At 47.0% G+C, this 15712-nt stretch overlaps 1 protein-coding gene across 1 annotated transcript; it reads left to right on the top strand.

The window, feature by feature from the left end:
- Positions 1–9366: 9366 nt before the first annotated feature.
- Slamf9 (SLAM family member 9) lies at positions 9367–12459 on the top strand. Its single transcript, XM_028865635.2, has 4 exons — positions 9367–9535; positions 10094–10435; positions 11206–11478; positions 11862–12459. The coding sequence occupies exons 1-4, from the start codon at positions 9493–9495 to the stop codon at positions 12059–12061; spliced, it is 858 nt and encodes a 285-aa protein (XP_028721468.1). The 5' UTR covers positions 9367–9492; the 3' UTR covers positions 12062–12459.
- Positions 12460–15712: the final 3253 nt, after the last annotated feature.

The raw sequence follows: 15712 nt of genomic DNA, 5'->3' as shown, positions 1-15712 counted from the left end.
TCTCCTTGAATTGTAAAGCAAGATAAAGTCTTTCTCCTAAGGTTGCTTCTTTTCCAGTATTTGGCCATATTGATGAGAAAATTACAAAAGTACTGTTTCCCCCTTAAAATAAAGCCTTTAAAAATAACCTGGGTGAAAGAAATATTTCTGGGGGTGGTGATCCAAGAAGGAATGAAGAAAATGAGATAAAGAAAAGCCAGTCAAGGGTGTGTCAAAGATGCCTGCTGATGTGGACAATGAGGGCTCCATCACTTTTAAGAATCATTAGGGCCAGGTGGTGGTGGCACACGCCTTTAATCCCAGCACTCGGGAGGCAGAGGCAGGAGGATCTCTGTGAGTTTGAAGCCAGCCTGGTCTCCAAAGCGAGTTCCAGGAAAGGCGCAAAGCTACACAGTGAAACCCTGTCTCAAAAAAAAAAAAAAAAAAAAGACTCATTGGGAACAAGCCTCAGTATTGTCTCATGGAAGGTCAAGGAGGCGGAGACATTCACCCAGTACTCCATTAACTGTTTTACACACCCACCCTCTGCTTCTAAGATACCCCCGTGCTTAGGTTGAGTTAACCTCTCTTTGCTGCAGTAAAACCAAAGCAACAGAAAAGCAGAACATACCCAGGATGAAAACTTCAGCAAGTAAGGTAGGGAGGACGGCTTAATCATAAAACCTGTCTGGGATAGAAATCCGGCGCCAGAGAGACTCAGTGCAGAAAACCTTAAGTGCATGGTATAAACAAGATGTTGGAGTGGATCTCTTCCTGCTTGGCTCCCCTGAGCTGACAATGTGACAGATGCCAGGAGATCAAAGGCAGTGTGAGGGAGGTCAGATCTCCCATTGCAGAATAACAGTGGACGTTAAGAAGAACCAGCATCATTGCTCCTAGAACCCCTCATCCATGGAGAGAGAGGGCAATTGAAAAAGCAACATCTTTGGATATGATCGTTAGTTTGGAAAGTAGCCCAAGATAGGCCCAGGAAAGTTAAAATTGATCATGGACTAGGGTCTGACTCCAACTAGGGAGCTAGAAGCATGATACTACACTGTAGATCCTGGAATCTATCACGGAAGTAATATTTACTGTAGCCAACCAATGAAAGACACATAGCCTTCTTGGTTACCCAGGGAGCAGTATAGTAGGAGCACTTGAAGGTGTGTGTGTGTGTGTGTGTGTGTGTGTGTGTGTGTGTGTGTGTGTGTGTTATGCAGGGAGCTATGTTCCAGATGTCTAGGGATGAAGGAAGGAATTATGAAGGACCATCCAGAAGAGAGATGCCCCTGACCCTAACCCTAACCATGTCTTAACCATGAGAACGCTTTAACAGAAATAGTCCCTTTTACCATCTCCCAGGACACAAAGTACAAAGTTACTCAGTCAGAGAAGAACAATTTGTCACCCAACTCCCTCATCTGTCTGGAGAGGGACTTATGAGCCATGGGAGACTGCTGGGAATACCAAGGAGGAAAGAGCAGGTGTGCTGGTGAGCTGAGGGTGAGTGGTATGGGACCTCCCTCCCCCATTGTGTGCCCACGCTAATGGGTAGAGATTATTTCGCTGTAAGTTAGGTTTGGAGTTTTGATTTATCACGTGGGGTAAGAACTCATTTCTGAGCGGAGACCAGAGATTAAGGGCAAAGTTCTCAGCTAGGGCAGGAGTAGACTGCAGATATGAATAAGAGTAAAAGGGCTGTGAGAGAAAGCAAGGGCGCTCCATTTGGATCACAATCCACGAGCTGAAGCAACAGTTCTTTGAAAATCATGCAGAGGACTGACTCTCTCCACAGGGGACTGGAAGAGCTCAGCGAGGAATGAAGATAGCAATCATTTTTCTCTTTCCGAAGATGCAATGGACTGTTTATGTTTATGGGGGCATGTTCGATAAACGTGAGGCCAGCCGTCTCTGGCTATCAGCACGCTCACTGTAGCAGCAATGGAGATAGCCTTTTGCTCTCCCTTCGAGAGAAAACTTTTCTTCATCTGCCAGGAGTGTTAGGAGCTGACAGCCTCCAGCTGCGGTCCTCCAAGCTCCACCATTCCTAGGGCAGCCCCAGGACTGCACACATGGTGGGCGTTGGTACCTGACACTCTTGCACAAGACCTAGCTCTTGGGACATCCTGCCCGACAGAGGCGTCCTCTACTGGGCCACACTGAGCCAGCGCTCCTGGTGAGTTAGCAGTTTGAGATACCTACATCATGGTACCACACTCGGTAGCAGGAACCTTATAAGTCCTTATTAATAAAATCAAACCCGGAGCCAGGTATTGGAGTGAACTGGAAGGTCAGAGAGACAGAACAAGCCACAGCTAACCTCACCTGGCCAACTTCTCAGCTGGTCTTGTTTCCTCAGACTGGAAGCCTCTGTGTTCTCATATCCGAATGGCTCTCAGCTGAACTGTGCTGCTCAAAACCTAAAAGCTTAACCAGCCAAATGCTTAACCAGCCAAATGCTTCTAGTTTCTGGTCCTCACGCCTTATATACCTTTCTGCTTTCTACCACCACTCCCTGGGATTAAAGGCTCGCTTTCTGGGATTAAAGGCGTGATGAGTCACCATGCTTGGCTGTATCCTTGAACACATGGCTTTCTGCCTCTGGAATGCTAGGATTAAAGGTGTGTGCTACCACTGCCTATCCTAAGTATCTAGTGGTTTTTCTGTTCTCTGACCCCAGATAAGTTTATTAGGGTACACAATATTTTGGGGAACACAATACCACCACAACATTCTCCCAACTTGGTCTGGCTTTCTCCTCCATTGCATTTCACAGGCGTTTTCTCCCCAGGAAGCCTCCTTTATTCTTGACTCCAACACTTGCACTCTTTAAACCCTGAACATTGTACACATGACCTTGTTTTCTTTTTTATCTTGCTTTAATCTTATTTTTAATTTTTTGTAGTTGTTTAAAAAAATCTGGTTAAAGCCGGGCGGTGGTGGCGCACGCCTTTAATCCCAGCACTCGGGAGGCAGAGGCAGGTGGATCTCTGTGAGTTCAAGGCCAGCCTGGGCTACCAAGTGAGTTCCGGGAAAGGCGCAAAGCTACACAGAGAAACCCTGCCTCGAAAAACCAAAAAAGAAAAAAAAAAAAAACCTGGTTAAAATTTTGTATACATTTATAATGTATGACATGTTGCTTTGAAGCATGTATATGTGTGTCTGTGGAATGACTAAATCAAATTAATTAACACAGTGTTAACTGCCTCAAATAATTTTTTGTGCTATGAACACACAATCTATTATCAGCTATTTCTGAGAATACTATATGTTAGTGTATATGTACAGTAGATCATGCTGTACAGTAGACATGTTGAATTTATTCCTCCTGTCCATCTGAAACTTTGTGTCCTATGACCATTGTCTCCCAAGCTGACCTGATCTCCAACCCCTAGAAACAACCACTCTACTCTCTACTTCTATGGGTTCAAGTTTTAAAGATCCTACATGTGAGATCATGTGGCATTTGACTTTCTGTGGCTGCCTTGCTCCACTTAGCAAGACGGATTTTTTTTTAAGGTCAAATAGTACCCCATCATGTATATGTACCACGTTTCCCTTATCCATCCATCCACTGATGGATACTTGGGTTGTTTCCTTCTCTTGGCTGTTGTGATTAATACCCCAGTACACATGGGACTGCAGCTAGATCATCAACATAATTGATTTAATTTCCTTTGGATACAGATCAAGTAGTTGGGATTGCTGGATCTAGTTTCTTTTTAAATAGATGGGAAGTCTGATTTAAAAAAAAAACTTCCAGGCTCAAGTTAAAGCCTGACCTGTATTTATAGAAAATCCAGATCAAAGAGGCTTGGCACTCATGATCTGAAGCACAAGGACTAGTACTTTCTCTCCTTCACTTAGCAGACCTTTCTCATCCTTGAGGTCTTATCCTCGGTATCTTTTCTCTTTGAGAGTTTTCCCTCAATCCTCCTGACTTCAACCTGGCTTGTTGGAGGCTCTTTCATATTCTCTCTCTCTCTCTCTCTCTCTCTCTCTCTCTCTCTCTCTCTCTCTCTCTCTGCCTGCCTTTCCTTCCTTCCTTGGTTATTGTGGTAATTTGACTGTAATTGCCCCCCCCCTATAATCTCATAGGGAGTGGCACTATTAGGAGGTGTGGCCTTTTTGGAGGAAGTGTGTCACTGTGGGGGATGGCTTTCAGGTTTCCTGTGTTTAGGATACTGCCCAGTGTATCAGTCGACTTCTTGTTGCCTTCTGATCAAAATGTAGCCAGCACCATGTCTGCACATTGCCAGGCTCCCTGTCATGATGATAAAGGACTGAACTTCTGAAACTGTAAGCAAGCCAACCGAATTAAATGTTTCCTTTATTAGAGTTGCCATGGACATGGTGTCTCTTCACAGCAAAAAAACCCAAAAAACCAAACTAAGACAGTCATGAAATACCTTTTTGCTTCCTTATCATGGCTTATTGAATTGAGCACTGGTAGAAACTTAAAGGTTATATCCAGTTTGAGGATCCATCTGGTGTCAGAGATGCTGTAGACCATCTGAACCAGTGACTGTCCAGTCTTAGCTTGAATACAGGGAATGAAAGCTATATGACATAATCCATTGCCTCCTTACAACCAAAGCTTATCTCTTTTTTTTCTTTTCTTCTTTCTTTTAAACTATTTTTAAAATTTCAATTATAGTGTTGTGTGTGTGTACATGTGTATGTGTGTATGTGCTTGTGTGTGTGTGTGTGCGTGTGTGTGTGTGTGTGTGTGTGTGTGTGTGTGTGTGTGCAGAAGGAGGAGGTCAGGGGGGTATCAGATCACTTGAGGCTGGAGTTACAGGCAGTTGTGAGCTGCCTGATGTGAGTGCTGAGAATCAAACTCAGGTCCTCTGCAAGAACAATATGTGCTCTTAACCACTGAGCCACCTCTCCAGCCCCAAATCTTTTCTTTTTTAACTTCTTAATCAGTATATATTCTACAGCATAACGGGCTTCCCTGTAATGCTTTCACATGTGCATCTAACACACTCTGTACTTACTCTCTGTTATTGTTTCTTGTGTCTTCACACCCCCACTCAAGTCTCTCTTTTCTGTTCTTAAGTAGTCTTCCTTTCTCTTTCATGTTTTCAAAAATCTAGATTCTGCATATGAGAGAAAAAAAAAGCAACAACAACCCATGGATTCTTTTGTTCAGCATGATTACATCTGGTTCCATTTCCTTTCCTACAAATGACATAACTTCATTGCTTATAGATGAATAAAACTTGTGGTGTATACATATCACACTGGCTTTATCCATTCATACCTGTTGATGGGCACTTAGGTGGATTCCGTCACAGCTACTGTGACTGCTGTCACAGTAACCTTGAATGTGTAGGATCACTGCAGTATGCTGACTTAGATTCTTTTGAGTATACTACCCAGCAATGCTATATCATATGATAGCTCTGTTTTTAGTGTTTTAAAAGAACCTTCATACTGATCTGCATAGTAACCCAATAAGTTTACATTTCTACTTATAGTTTCATTTCTATTATTGTGATAAAATACCCTAAAAACAGCTTAGAAGAAAACTGTTTACTTTGGCTCATGATTCCAGGTTACAGTCTATCAAAGCAGGGAAAACAGTATTAGGAGCCTGAGACAGTCAGTCACTTCAGATTAACAAGAGCAGAGAGAAATGAATACATGCATGCTTGCTTCTTTGCTTATGCCTACTTCTTATGCAGTTCAGGACTACACTACACTACAGTAGGCTGGATCTTCCCATATCAATCAACTCCAGAGACACACCCACAGGCCAACTCAGTGCAGACCATCCCTCATGGAGACTCTTTTCCCAAGTGATTCTAAGTTGTGTCAAGTAGACATGTAAAGCTAATCAATCCATCACACTACGAAGAGTGCATGTAGGGGTTCCTCTTCCAGCATATGTTTTTCTTTTAATTAATTAATTTATTTATTTATTCTATGTGTCTTTTACATCATGTATCTTGATCCTATTCATTTCCCTGTTCCTTTGCATCCACCCTCTGCCCCTGCACACACCTCAAATAAAACAAAATTTAAGAGAAAACAAGGAAAAAAAGATTTAAAAGGGGGGAAAAATAAGCTATACTACATGGAAGCTGCAGCGTGACACTGTGAGTCATGCCGTAAACCCCTTTGTCCATACAGCTTTCCTTGCAAGTGTCCATTGCAAAGAGTCATTGGTCTGGTTGGAGGCCTCTGATTTCTACTACACTATCATAGAGCTCCTCCTGAATATTCTGTTGTTGCCCTGTGTCGTGGAGATCCTGCAGCTTTGGGTCTGCAGGTCAGATCCCTTCATGGACTCCAGCAGTTCACAGATGGGGTAGACGATGGGGCGGGCCAGGTCATAACCTTGGGTCTGGGCCTGGGCAGCTGTAGGGTTGGTCTGCCAGATGTGGAGTGGGGACAGTTCTCCCACACGCTTACAACTTTGGGGCTGACTCACCCACACCTGCACTAACAGGGTTGGGCTCTCCCACACTTACGACCACAGAGCCAGCTCCCCCCGCCCCCCCCCCGCCCGATGTTGATGGGCAGGGTGGAGGAGGGCAAATTTCCTCTGCTCATGCCACCACCAGACAGGCAGGTAATGGGGACATCTCTCCCACGCTCACAATTTCAGGGCTGGCTCACCCACACTTGCTCTGACAAGGTTGGCTCTCTTGTGCTGGCTGCCTTGGCAAGGTGCAGGGCCCGCTCTCCGGAGCGTTGCAGCTGGTGGGGTCAGGGATGGGTCTCCCACACTTACGACCACAGGGGCAGGGCATCGTTTCCCTGCCCATGTCACCACAAGACAGATGAGAAATGGAGAGAGCTCTCCCATGCTCACAACGTCAGGGCTGGCTCACTCAAAGCCGTGCTAACAGAGTTGGCTCGATGGTGCTGCCCTGGCGAAGTGCAGGGCCTGCTCTCCCGAGTGTTGCAGCTTGTGGGGGTAGGGACAGCTCTCCCACTCTTGTTACCTCAGAGTCAACTCTCCCTCCTGCCTTAGATGTTGATGGGTAGGAACGGGGGGGGGGGGGCCTCAGCTCGCTCCCTTCCTTCCTCATCTTTTCAAATTTGCCTCTGTCCACAGGACCTGAGACCATTCTGTCTCTTTCTCTCTCGTATAAACCACCATACCACCAGGCAGTGGTGGCGCACGCCTTTAATCCCAGCACTCGGGAGGCAGAGCCAGGCGGATCTCTGTGAGTTCGAGGCCAGCCTGGGCTACCAAGTGAGCTCCAGGAAAGGCGCAAAGCTACATAGAGAAACCCTGTCTCGAAAAACCAAAAACAAACAAACAAACAAACAAACAAAAAAACCACCATACCATACCTCTGCTCACACTAATGTGTCCATCTGGCTGGGGCAGCGAGGTACCAAGTGGGCCCGAGTTTTCTTCCTGTAGCCTGGAGTGGACAGCCCCAGGCCTGTGTGTAGGTCTCCCCATCCCACTCTGGTCGCCCTAGTGCTGTGCTGGGCCGTGCTTTCTCATCAGAAAGAGATCATTATAGTGCCAGCCACCCAGGGCCATCGGCCACATGGTGTGGGGTGGGGGTTTCTCTGGAGTCTGGTGGGGGGCCAGGGCTTAGACTGCCCCTGAACCCGTGGTTGGCTGGGTTCTGCCCACTCCCACCGTGTGGTGTGGTGTGTGGGGTTTTCCAGAGTATGCTTTTTTTTTTTTTTAAACCTTGATTCTCTACAATCTCTTCTCAAATCTGATTTTCTCTATATCTTTGATCAACATTGATAATTGAATGATTTTAAATCTTTCTATGACATTAACAACTCTAACCGAAACTCTTTTTAAAATTATTGTTGCTGTTATTGTTATTTTCTTTTTGAGACAGGGTCTCAGTATGTCGCTCCGGCTGGCCTGGAACTCACTATGTAGACCAGGGCGACCTGGAACTCGGAGCAATCCACCTGCCTCTGCCTTCTGAGTGTTGGTATTAAAAGATGTGTTCCATTATGCCTGGCCTGAAACAGTATTTTGAAAGAGAATCAGCCTTTCCCTGCTGCCTAGGGAGGGGTCTAGGTGATGTTTCTCTCAATTCACATTACAGTTTATAGGGGAACTCACACAGTCTCTGGAGCCCTTGAGATCCTGCAAGTGGAGAGGGAGGATGTCCTTGAATTCCTTGCAGTAGGAACCCACTCAGGTGGCACCAACCTTGACTTCCAGATGGGACGGTACCTCTGCAAAAGGCACAGTGATGGCGTTTACATCAAAAGTGTGAGGAGGACCCTGCAGATTTCATCTCCTCCAGGAACCCCTGGGCCAGCCAGCCGTGCTGAAGTTGCGGCCGCCACTGGAGTCACTCCAGATGCTGGCACCTCACTCCTAGGACTTCCACTAGCCAGGTCTAAGAGGACTCCAGGATGCCTTCTGGTGGTGACTAATCCCAGAGCGGGCCACCAGCCCCTCACAGGGGCGTCTTGTGTCAGCCTGCCTACCACTGCTCTGTGTAACCCAGAATCTCCAATGTCTGTAGTGCTGACATTGTCATTCCAAGCCACAAACGAGGCTGCTCACTCAGTGAATCCTATTTGGTGCATGCTGACTTGGGAAGTTCTGCACGTGTGTGGTACCATCTCTGGTGAGCACCAACGGTGCTCGTCTGGTCATGCCTGATCCCTGTTTCTATCGAGATCCTAGGACTGGGAAGGAAGAGCAAGTGGGTTAAAAAGGCTGTGGCCAAGAAGGACTGTCAGGGTGAATGGGCTGTACCTGCCCCTTCGTCCACTGCTCTCAGATGGGAGGTGGCAGACTGCAGATGGGCGTGTGGCCTCTGGGCCCATCCAGCTGTTCCTTAGTGGAGCCTGGAATGTCCAGACGGCCACTGGGGACTTGTCTGTAGCCCTCACTGCCGAATCAGAGGGAATCACCACTGAGTGGTCATAAACTGTTTTTACAGACACTTGAGCAGAAGAGAAAGGTGGATGGAAGACAGTTTCTTAAAAAAAAAAGAGATCAACCCCTCACCCCCAAATAGCATCACAAATGGGAATACAAATAGCTTTAAACGGAAAGACTTCTCTCACTCATGTATTCTAATGCCACGAATGTGCATTTAACAGGGGCCAGGAACAGTGAAACATACAGAGGAAATAAAATATAGACTCTCAGGGGAGATAAAAATCACAGCAACGCAGGAAACACTAAGGTGGTGGAGAGCTTGCTGAGGGCCGGGAGCAGGCTGGTACGTGCATATATGATTTCTATGAGATCTGGACATACAGAGAGTTGGGGGTAGAAAGTATTAGGAAGTGAGATTTGAACTGAGTTTAGGGGATGGGCAATCTGAGTCAGTAGATAAATCATCTGACTGTTGGGCTGGGGAGAAACATCTTTCCATTAAGGCCAGGGAGGAGCTTAAATGTGGACAGAGGAAGTTGAAGTGAGAAGTATTTCCCTCTCGGCTTCCCGTCAATATCAGTCAGTCATTCCTCTTATAGGAGCCCCTTCCCAGCTTGTGTTTCCACGGCCTGGGGAGCTGACCACATCACTCTTCCCAGGCAGGAGTTGCTGATATGGGAGCCTTTCTCTGGTCACTCCTTCTGCTGCTTCGGGAAGGTGAGTGGTTGCCTAGTGCTGCATGAGATTATTTTGGTATGCCTCTGTTCTACCTGGTCTTGGGCTAGCAAGACCCTTTCTTTAGAGAGAATATGTCAGCCCTCCTGTGGATGGGCACCGAGGCTGATTCTATAGCTTGGCCATTGTAACTCGCTCTGCAATAAACGCGGATGCGCCCACATCACTGCAGTATGTGGACTTGAATTGTGCCAAGTACGTCCCCAGGAGTGATAAAGCTGGATCCCAGGCTAGTTTTGAGGAACTTCCATTCCACTCTCCAAGGGATGGAGGACGGCCTCAGAGCAGGATAAGAGAGAAGGATCTGGAAGGGGTTGCAGTTCCAGAAGGACAAAGAAGAAGGAAAATGTTGGATGGTGAAGCAATAAATGGGGACCCTCCCTGACCAACTCGGGGTACAATGGAAATTTAGAACTACAAGAGGTAGCTAAAGAGTCACACTGCAGAGAAGGTGCTTTGATGAGGAGGAGCCATAGCTACCATGCTAGCTAGCCTTGGCCTCCCAGAGATATCAGCTGGGCTACATACATCTCTTTTCAGCCAAAGGGTTTTCGGGAGATGAGGAGGACCCTGAGGAAGTGATTGCAGTCCTTCAAGAGTCTATCATCCTCTCTCTGGAAATACCATCTGATGAAGAGGTTAAAGATATCATCTGGTTCTCTCAAAAGAACCTCGCCGTAGTGGCACCAGGGGAAGAAGGACAGCCAGCCAACATCACTGTGATGGATCCTCGCTACCGAGGTCGAGTGGGCATCCCAGAGTCCAGCTACTCTCTGTGTATCAGCAATCTGACCTGGGAGGACTCTGACCTTTACCAAGCCAAAGTCAACTTGAAGACATCCCAGCTCTCTATCACGAAGTCTTACAATCTCCGTGTCTACCGTGAGTTTAGACTCCTATTATTCTGGTTTTCCTGAGCTTGGCATGGATGCTCAGGAACTGGGGTAAGCTTTAAGAGGCTGGACCTGGAAGGCAGACTGCCTCTAGTGTGCTCTGTTCCAGTGTCTGAGCTTCAGCCACAGGGAGAGGGGGCTAGAAGAAGGAGGCGTTAGGACTGAGGCTGTTTCCACAGAGGTTCCCAAAGCAGTGAGAGAGATGAGGACTGTGAATAGAGCATCTAAGGGCCCTTTTCTCACCCAGGAGACTGCATCCTCTGGATAAATAGCTCTTGAGCCCTTTATCCCCCTGTGTGATTTGAGGGTTACTAATCATTTCCTCCCCCACCTGAACCAACATTTCTTCTCTCTACCTGCCACATTGAATCTACTTAGGATCTTGGAGAGGCGATTAAAATGTAAATGTCTTTGGGAGGGTGGTAATGTTCTGTACAATCAGTGAGACCAAAGAGGATCTAGGGGAAGGAGGTGTATAAACTAAGAGTGAAGTAACAAGGAACCACTGGTGTATATCTGTCTAAGCAGATATTCTGTGGCCCTGCAACCACAAATTATATTGTTGTTTTATCTGGTTTTGCTTATTTATTTATCTATCTATCTATCTATCTATCTATCTATCTATTTATTTATTTATTTATTTATTTTGAGTAAAGGGCCTCTCAAGATGGCAAGAATACCCAAGACTTGAGAGGCTTAGGAAAACAGACCCAACTTCAGACTGTTCAGTGGGTCTTCATGTTTTTTTTTCTCTTTTAGGGCGACTGTCAAGGCCCCACATCACTGTGAACTTTAAGATTTCTGAGGAAGGTGCCTGTAACATATCCCTGACGTGCTCCGTAGAGAGGGCGGACATGGATGTGACCTACAGCTGGCTTTCATCTCAGGACAGCACTGACACTCCTCATGAAGGCTCTGTTGTCAGTACATCTTGGAGGCCTGGTGACGAAGCCCTTTCCTATACTTGTAGGGTCAGCAACCCCGTCAGCTACTCCACTTCCCGTCTCATCCCTGTTGGGTCCTTCTGTGCAGGTACTAGAACCCAAGAAACAATGCCTGAGCTTGTGCAAGTCCTGTGCCTCAGGATGCCACCTCCCCTCCTGCCTGAGGCTCTTAAGGAGAATGCCAGGGACCCTAGAACATAACACTATTCTGTAGAGGCTTGCCATTGGATCAGGGAGGGACCCTGCCTTTTATTATCAATTGCTCTGGATTTCCAGAGGATTCTTCGGCACTTGGCTTGAGACTGAGGGCCAGATACCAGTTCTGTGCACAGAATAGGTATTTCTAGAGACATTTGGCATAAGAGATGAGCTGATTATTAACTGGAGAGCCTTTCTATGACACTAGATAGATGACTGCCCTCTCAACCTACCATTCTTCTAATGAACTCTTTTCCTTTCTTCCTATCCCAGAGCCTGGCTATTCTGAGAAGTCTTCAGTGTTCTGCCTCCTGGCCAAGGGCTTGCTCCTTCTCTTACTCTTGGTAATTCTGGCTGTGGGACTCTGTGTCTTCCGAGCCCAGAAAAACTATGAGATGCCGAGGGTGAGGAAACTCAAGAGAAACCGAATCAAACTGAGGAAGAAGGGGAAGCCTGGCCCTAGTCCAGTCTGATGGGCCCCTGGAGACCCCTGTTCTGAGCTTTGTCTCCTCTTAGCCTCCAGGGAAATCATCTGGGGGACAGGTGGGAGGATCACTGTTGAACACCTGAAAGGGCCATATTCCCCGAGAGACGCCATCTGGCAATAAAGTCAGTCCCCGCCTTCTGGAAGAGCTGTGCTTGACTGGCGCTTCTGTGGGTGCTGGGCAGCCCAGGGAAAAACCTGTTGCCCACTTTCCCTACCTGTCCAGGTGTCTTCACTGAAGCCCACGCCCCTTCTCAGGCTTGCCTCTGGGCAGGAAAATGAGTCTGAAGACCCCATTAGAGTGAAGTGTTTGCTTTCACTACAGGCATCCCATTCTTCACCCACCTAAGTCTCACAATAAACTACACGAAAGGCTCCCTCACCTAACTAAATGTGTGACGGCAGTGCATTTAGTTCGTAACTGTTATGCCTAAGACTCCTTGCTCTCCTACCCCATCCTTGTTCTGACAGACAGCTTTACATAACTCTTCTACCCAGTGTACCAAGTCTACATAGAAGCTGTCCCACAAGGAGGTGGCAGAGACCCCTGGCTCAGTCCTTCTCTGGGTTATAGTTGAGACTGGTGACCTCCATTGTCTCCCTGATACCCTGGGAGTGACCACTCACTGGATCAATTACTAAGGTCTTGTATCCTTGACCTTTGTTTAAGGTTGACTTTGTTTAGTTAGGTGTGGTGGCACATGCCTTTAATACCAGCACTTGGGAGGTAGAGGCAGGTGAATCTCTGAGTTCGAGGCCAGCCTGGTCTACAAATCAAGTTCCAGGACAGTCAGGGGTTACACAAAGAAACCCTAAGTTGATTTTGAGGCCTTCCTGAGTTTTTTGTTTGTTTTCTTTTTTTCTTCTTTCTTTCTTTCTTTCTTTCTTTTTTTTTTTTTTTTTTTTTTTTTTTTTTTTTTTTTTTTTTTTTTTTTTTTTTTTGAGACAGGGTTTCTCTGTGTAGCTTTGTGCCTTTCCTGGAACTCACTCTGTAGCCCAGACTGGCCTTGAACTCACAGAGATCTGCCTCCCGAGTGCTGGGATTAAAGGCGTGTGCCACCACCACCTGGCCTATTTGTTTTTTTCTTCTAGGTTTCTGTTTTAGGCATTTTGATTGGAATATTTGGTCAATGTAGGGCTCCTTACTCTTGCTCTTTCCATAGCCCCAGGTCTGATGTGCCTATCATACCATTTTACCCAAATTTGATCTTAGGTGTTTTACTTAGGTAACTGCCAGGGTTCAGGGGAGGAGAGGGTGCCAGAGAAGCCACTTAATCAGTAGGACAGGTGTAAGTAATAAATGACTTGGTGGAGGGGACATAGGATGTGCCAAAGAGGGAACTGGGTGAGATCTTGGGAGACCTAGGTTTTACTCCGGCACTTTCCCCTGGCCTGAGATCCTGTGTTTACCCAACATCCATTGAGCCTCAGTTCAGTTCCACAAAAAACACATACTTGAAAGGAAGACGTAGGTGTGGCTTCCTGGAGCTCCTACAGAGACTGGGCCTCCTTTAGGTACCAGATAGTCCTGTCTTCAAAAAAAGTCTGTAACCCCAACTCCTGACACTTTCCATGCCTGTCATCGGAGGTGCCGCCATAAGGTGAGGGCCTGCCTGGGGGAACCACCTGGAGTCCATTTTTTCACAGAGAGGGACAGTTCATTTCTCTTGTCTTTTGGAGCTGGCATACAGAAAGCAAACAGAGAAGTCAACAGTCCCTGTGTGGCAGGTCCAGGGATCTCCCGGAGTAGGCAGAGTCCCTTCTTCTCAGAGCCAATCTCCGAACAGAGGAAAGTCCAAAACAGCCTGGAGAAGGAAGACTTAAACTTCGCAGAGAGGGTACCCTCGGAAGCCAGGCAGGCGAGTAGCCTGGCGGCACATTACTATAATCTTATTCGTTATTTGAAATAGGCTCATGCAATCTGGGGAATGGACATTCAAGCCAGACAGAAAATACACACCAAGATGCTCATAAGTGAAGGATCATAGTGACTAGGGACTGCCATGCCACCACACACTGACAAAAGGGTATGTGAGAAAACAGGCTGCAGAGGCAGGTTCTAAAAGGTGAGAGGACCAGGACTCATGGACACGCTGTCCACAGGCTCCCCAGGTTCACCATTTTCTGATATTCTCACCCAGAAATTGAAATAAACAAGCTAGCTGATACATTAGATGCAGTCCTGGTTAGCTGAATAAAATTTTCCAGAGGAGCGACTACTATGGCCCAAGGACAAGTGGGGGTAAAATCTTTAGTTTTGACCTTTAGGGATTACTTTTAAAAAAAAATCAACTTCACTTCTGGAGTAAGGAGGGAACAAGTCACAGGACTCGGTTCCCTTTCTTACAAAAACAAAACAAAAAACACGTAAGATACATCAATCAGACAAAAATGACAATAATAATTTAAAAAAAAAACACCAAGCTTTCGGGAAAAGCATGAACATAGAAACTTAATTTGAAAACCGTGTAAAATCTCCTTTTTTTAAAAAAAAGTATCTTAACATCCACATGAAAGTGAGTAGTGTATCTATCAGAAACCACCATAGACTGCAGAAATGAAACTCTTGGACCAGAGGTGGGGCCAGTGCCTTACAATTAATTGGTAAGGAACCAGGAAATCAAAGACTTCCTCTTTTGATCGCGTAGTCTACCGTTATGTTCCTGCTCTTTTCACTGTCATGATGTCACCTGGTCAGCTGTTAGGGCAGTCTACTGTGCAAACGAGGGGCAAAGCCACTAGTTCTGGGCCCTTGTTGGGGTGGTGGGAAAAACCACGTTTCTGCGGCAGCCTCCTTCCCTCGCCCCGCTCCCCGCCTCCCTCCCCCTCCAGTGGCTCAAAACACTCAGGCACTTACACCTGGAAGACTGTTCCAGCTCTCAGGACTTACTACTGATGGAAGGTCAACCACAGCAATGGGATCAGATCTGGATCCACTATAGGGGGTGGCCTGACGGTGATTCGGGTGTGCTTACAATCTTTCCCCGGGGTGTGTTCTGACCTGGATTCCATTAACTACAGGCGGGATACACTGAGTGGGAGTTCAACCCCAGTCAGAGTGTGGTGAGGACAGTATGTTGCTTTCTGGGAGGGTTTCCAGAGGAGCTCACTGGGAAGTAGTACCTGGACCGAGGTGCCTGGGCCTGGTGGGGGAGCAAATAGCAAGCCTGCACCCCCACAGCAGCGCCAAGCTGAGAGGTACCATTTTCTGAGGGCAGGTACATTTCTGCCTGTGGGTGAAATGTCCAAGGGGGTGGAGTTCCGTGATCCAGGCTGGACCTTGAACGTGCCTAGGTGGGAACTCTTGGGCAAGTTCCTCCGTGTGGTCCAGCCGCTGTTTTCCCACTAGTCAAAAGGAGCTGCACTCGCTTCTCAGGAGTTTTCAGTGCAGATTACAGTTGCAATGAAAAACGCGCATCTACCCCAGGGCTTGGCACCCTGCAAGGGGTTCAGTGAAGGATCAGATATTCCATTCTTTCTCTTTCAGTCTCCGTTGTCAGGGTGCCCGTCATTTCTTCCCCCTGGGCTTATTTCTCTAGGTCGTTGGTGCCAGAAGCTGCCCCGGCAGCCCCAAACTAGCAGCTTAGCCTTCTGCAAGACACACACACACACACACACACACACACACACACACACACAC

This window comes from Peromyscus leucopus, chromosome 15 (genome assembly GCF_004664715.2).
Source record: "Peromyscus leucopus breed LL Stock chromosome 15, UCI_PerLeu_2.1, whole genome shotgun sequence".
Classification (NCBI taxonomy): domain Eukaryota; kingdom Metazoa; phylum Chordata; class Mammalia; order Rodentia; family Cricetidae; genus Peromyscus; species Peromyscus leucopus.
The sequence above is the reverse complement of the archived record's forward strand: the minus strand, read 5'-3'. Positions and strand labels throughout refer to the sequence as shown.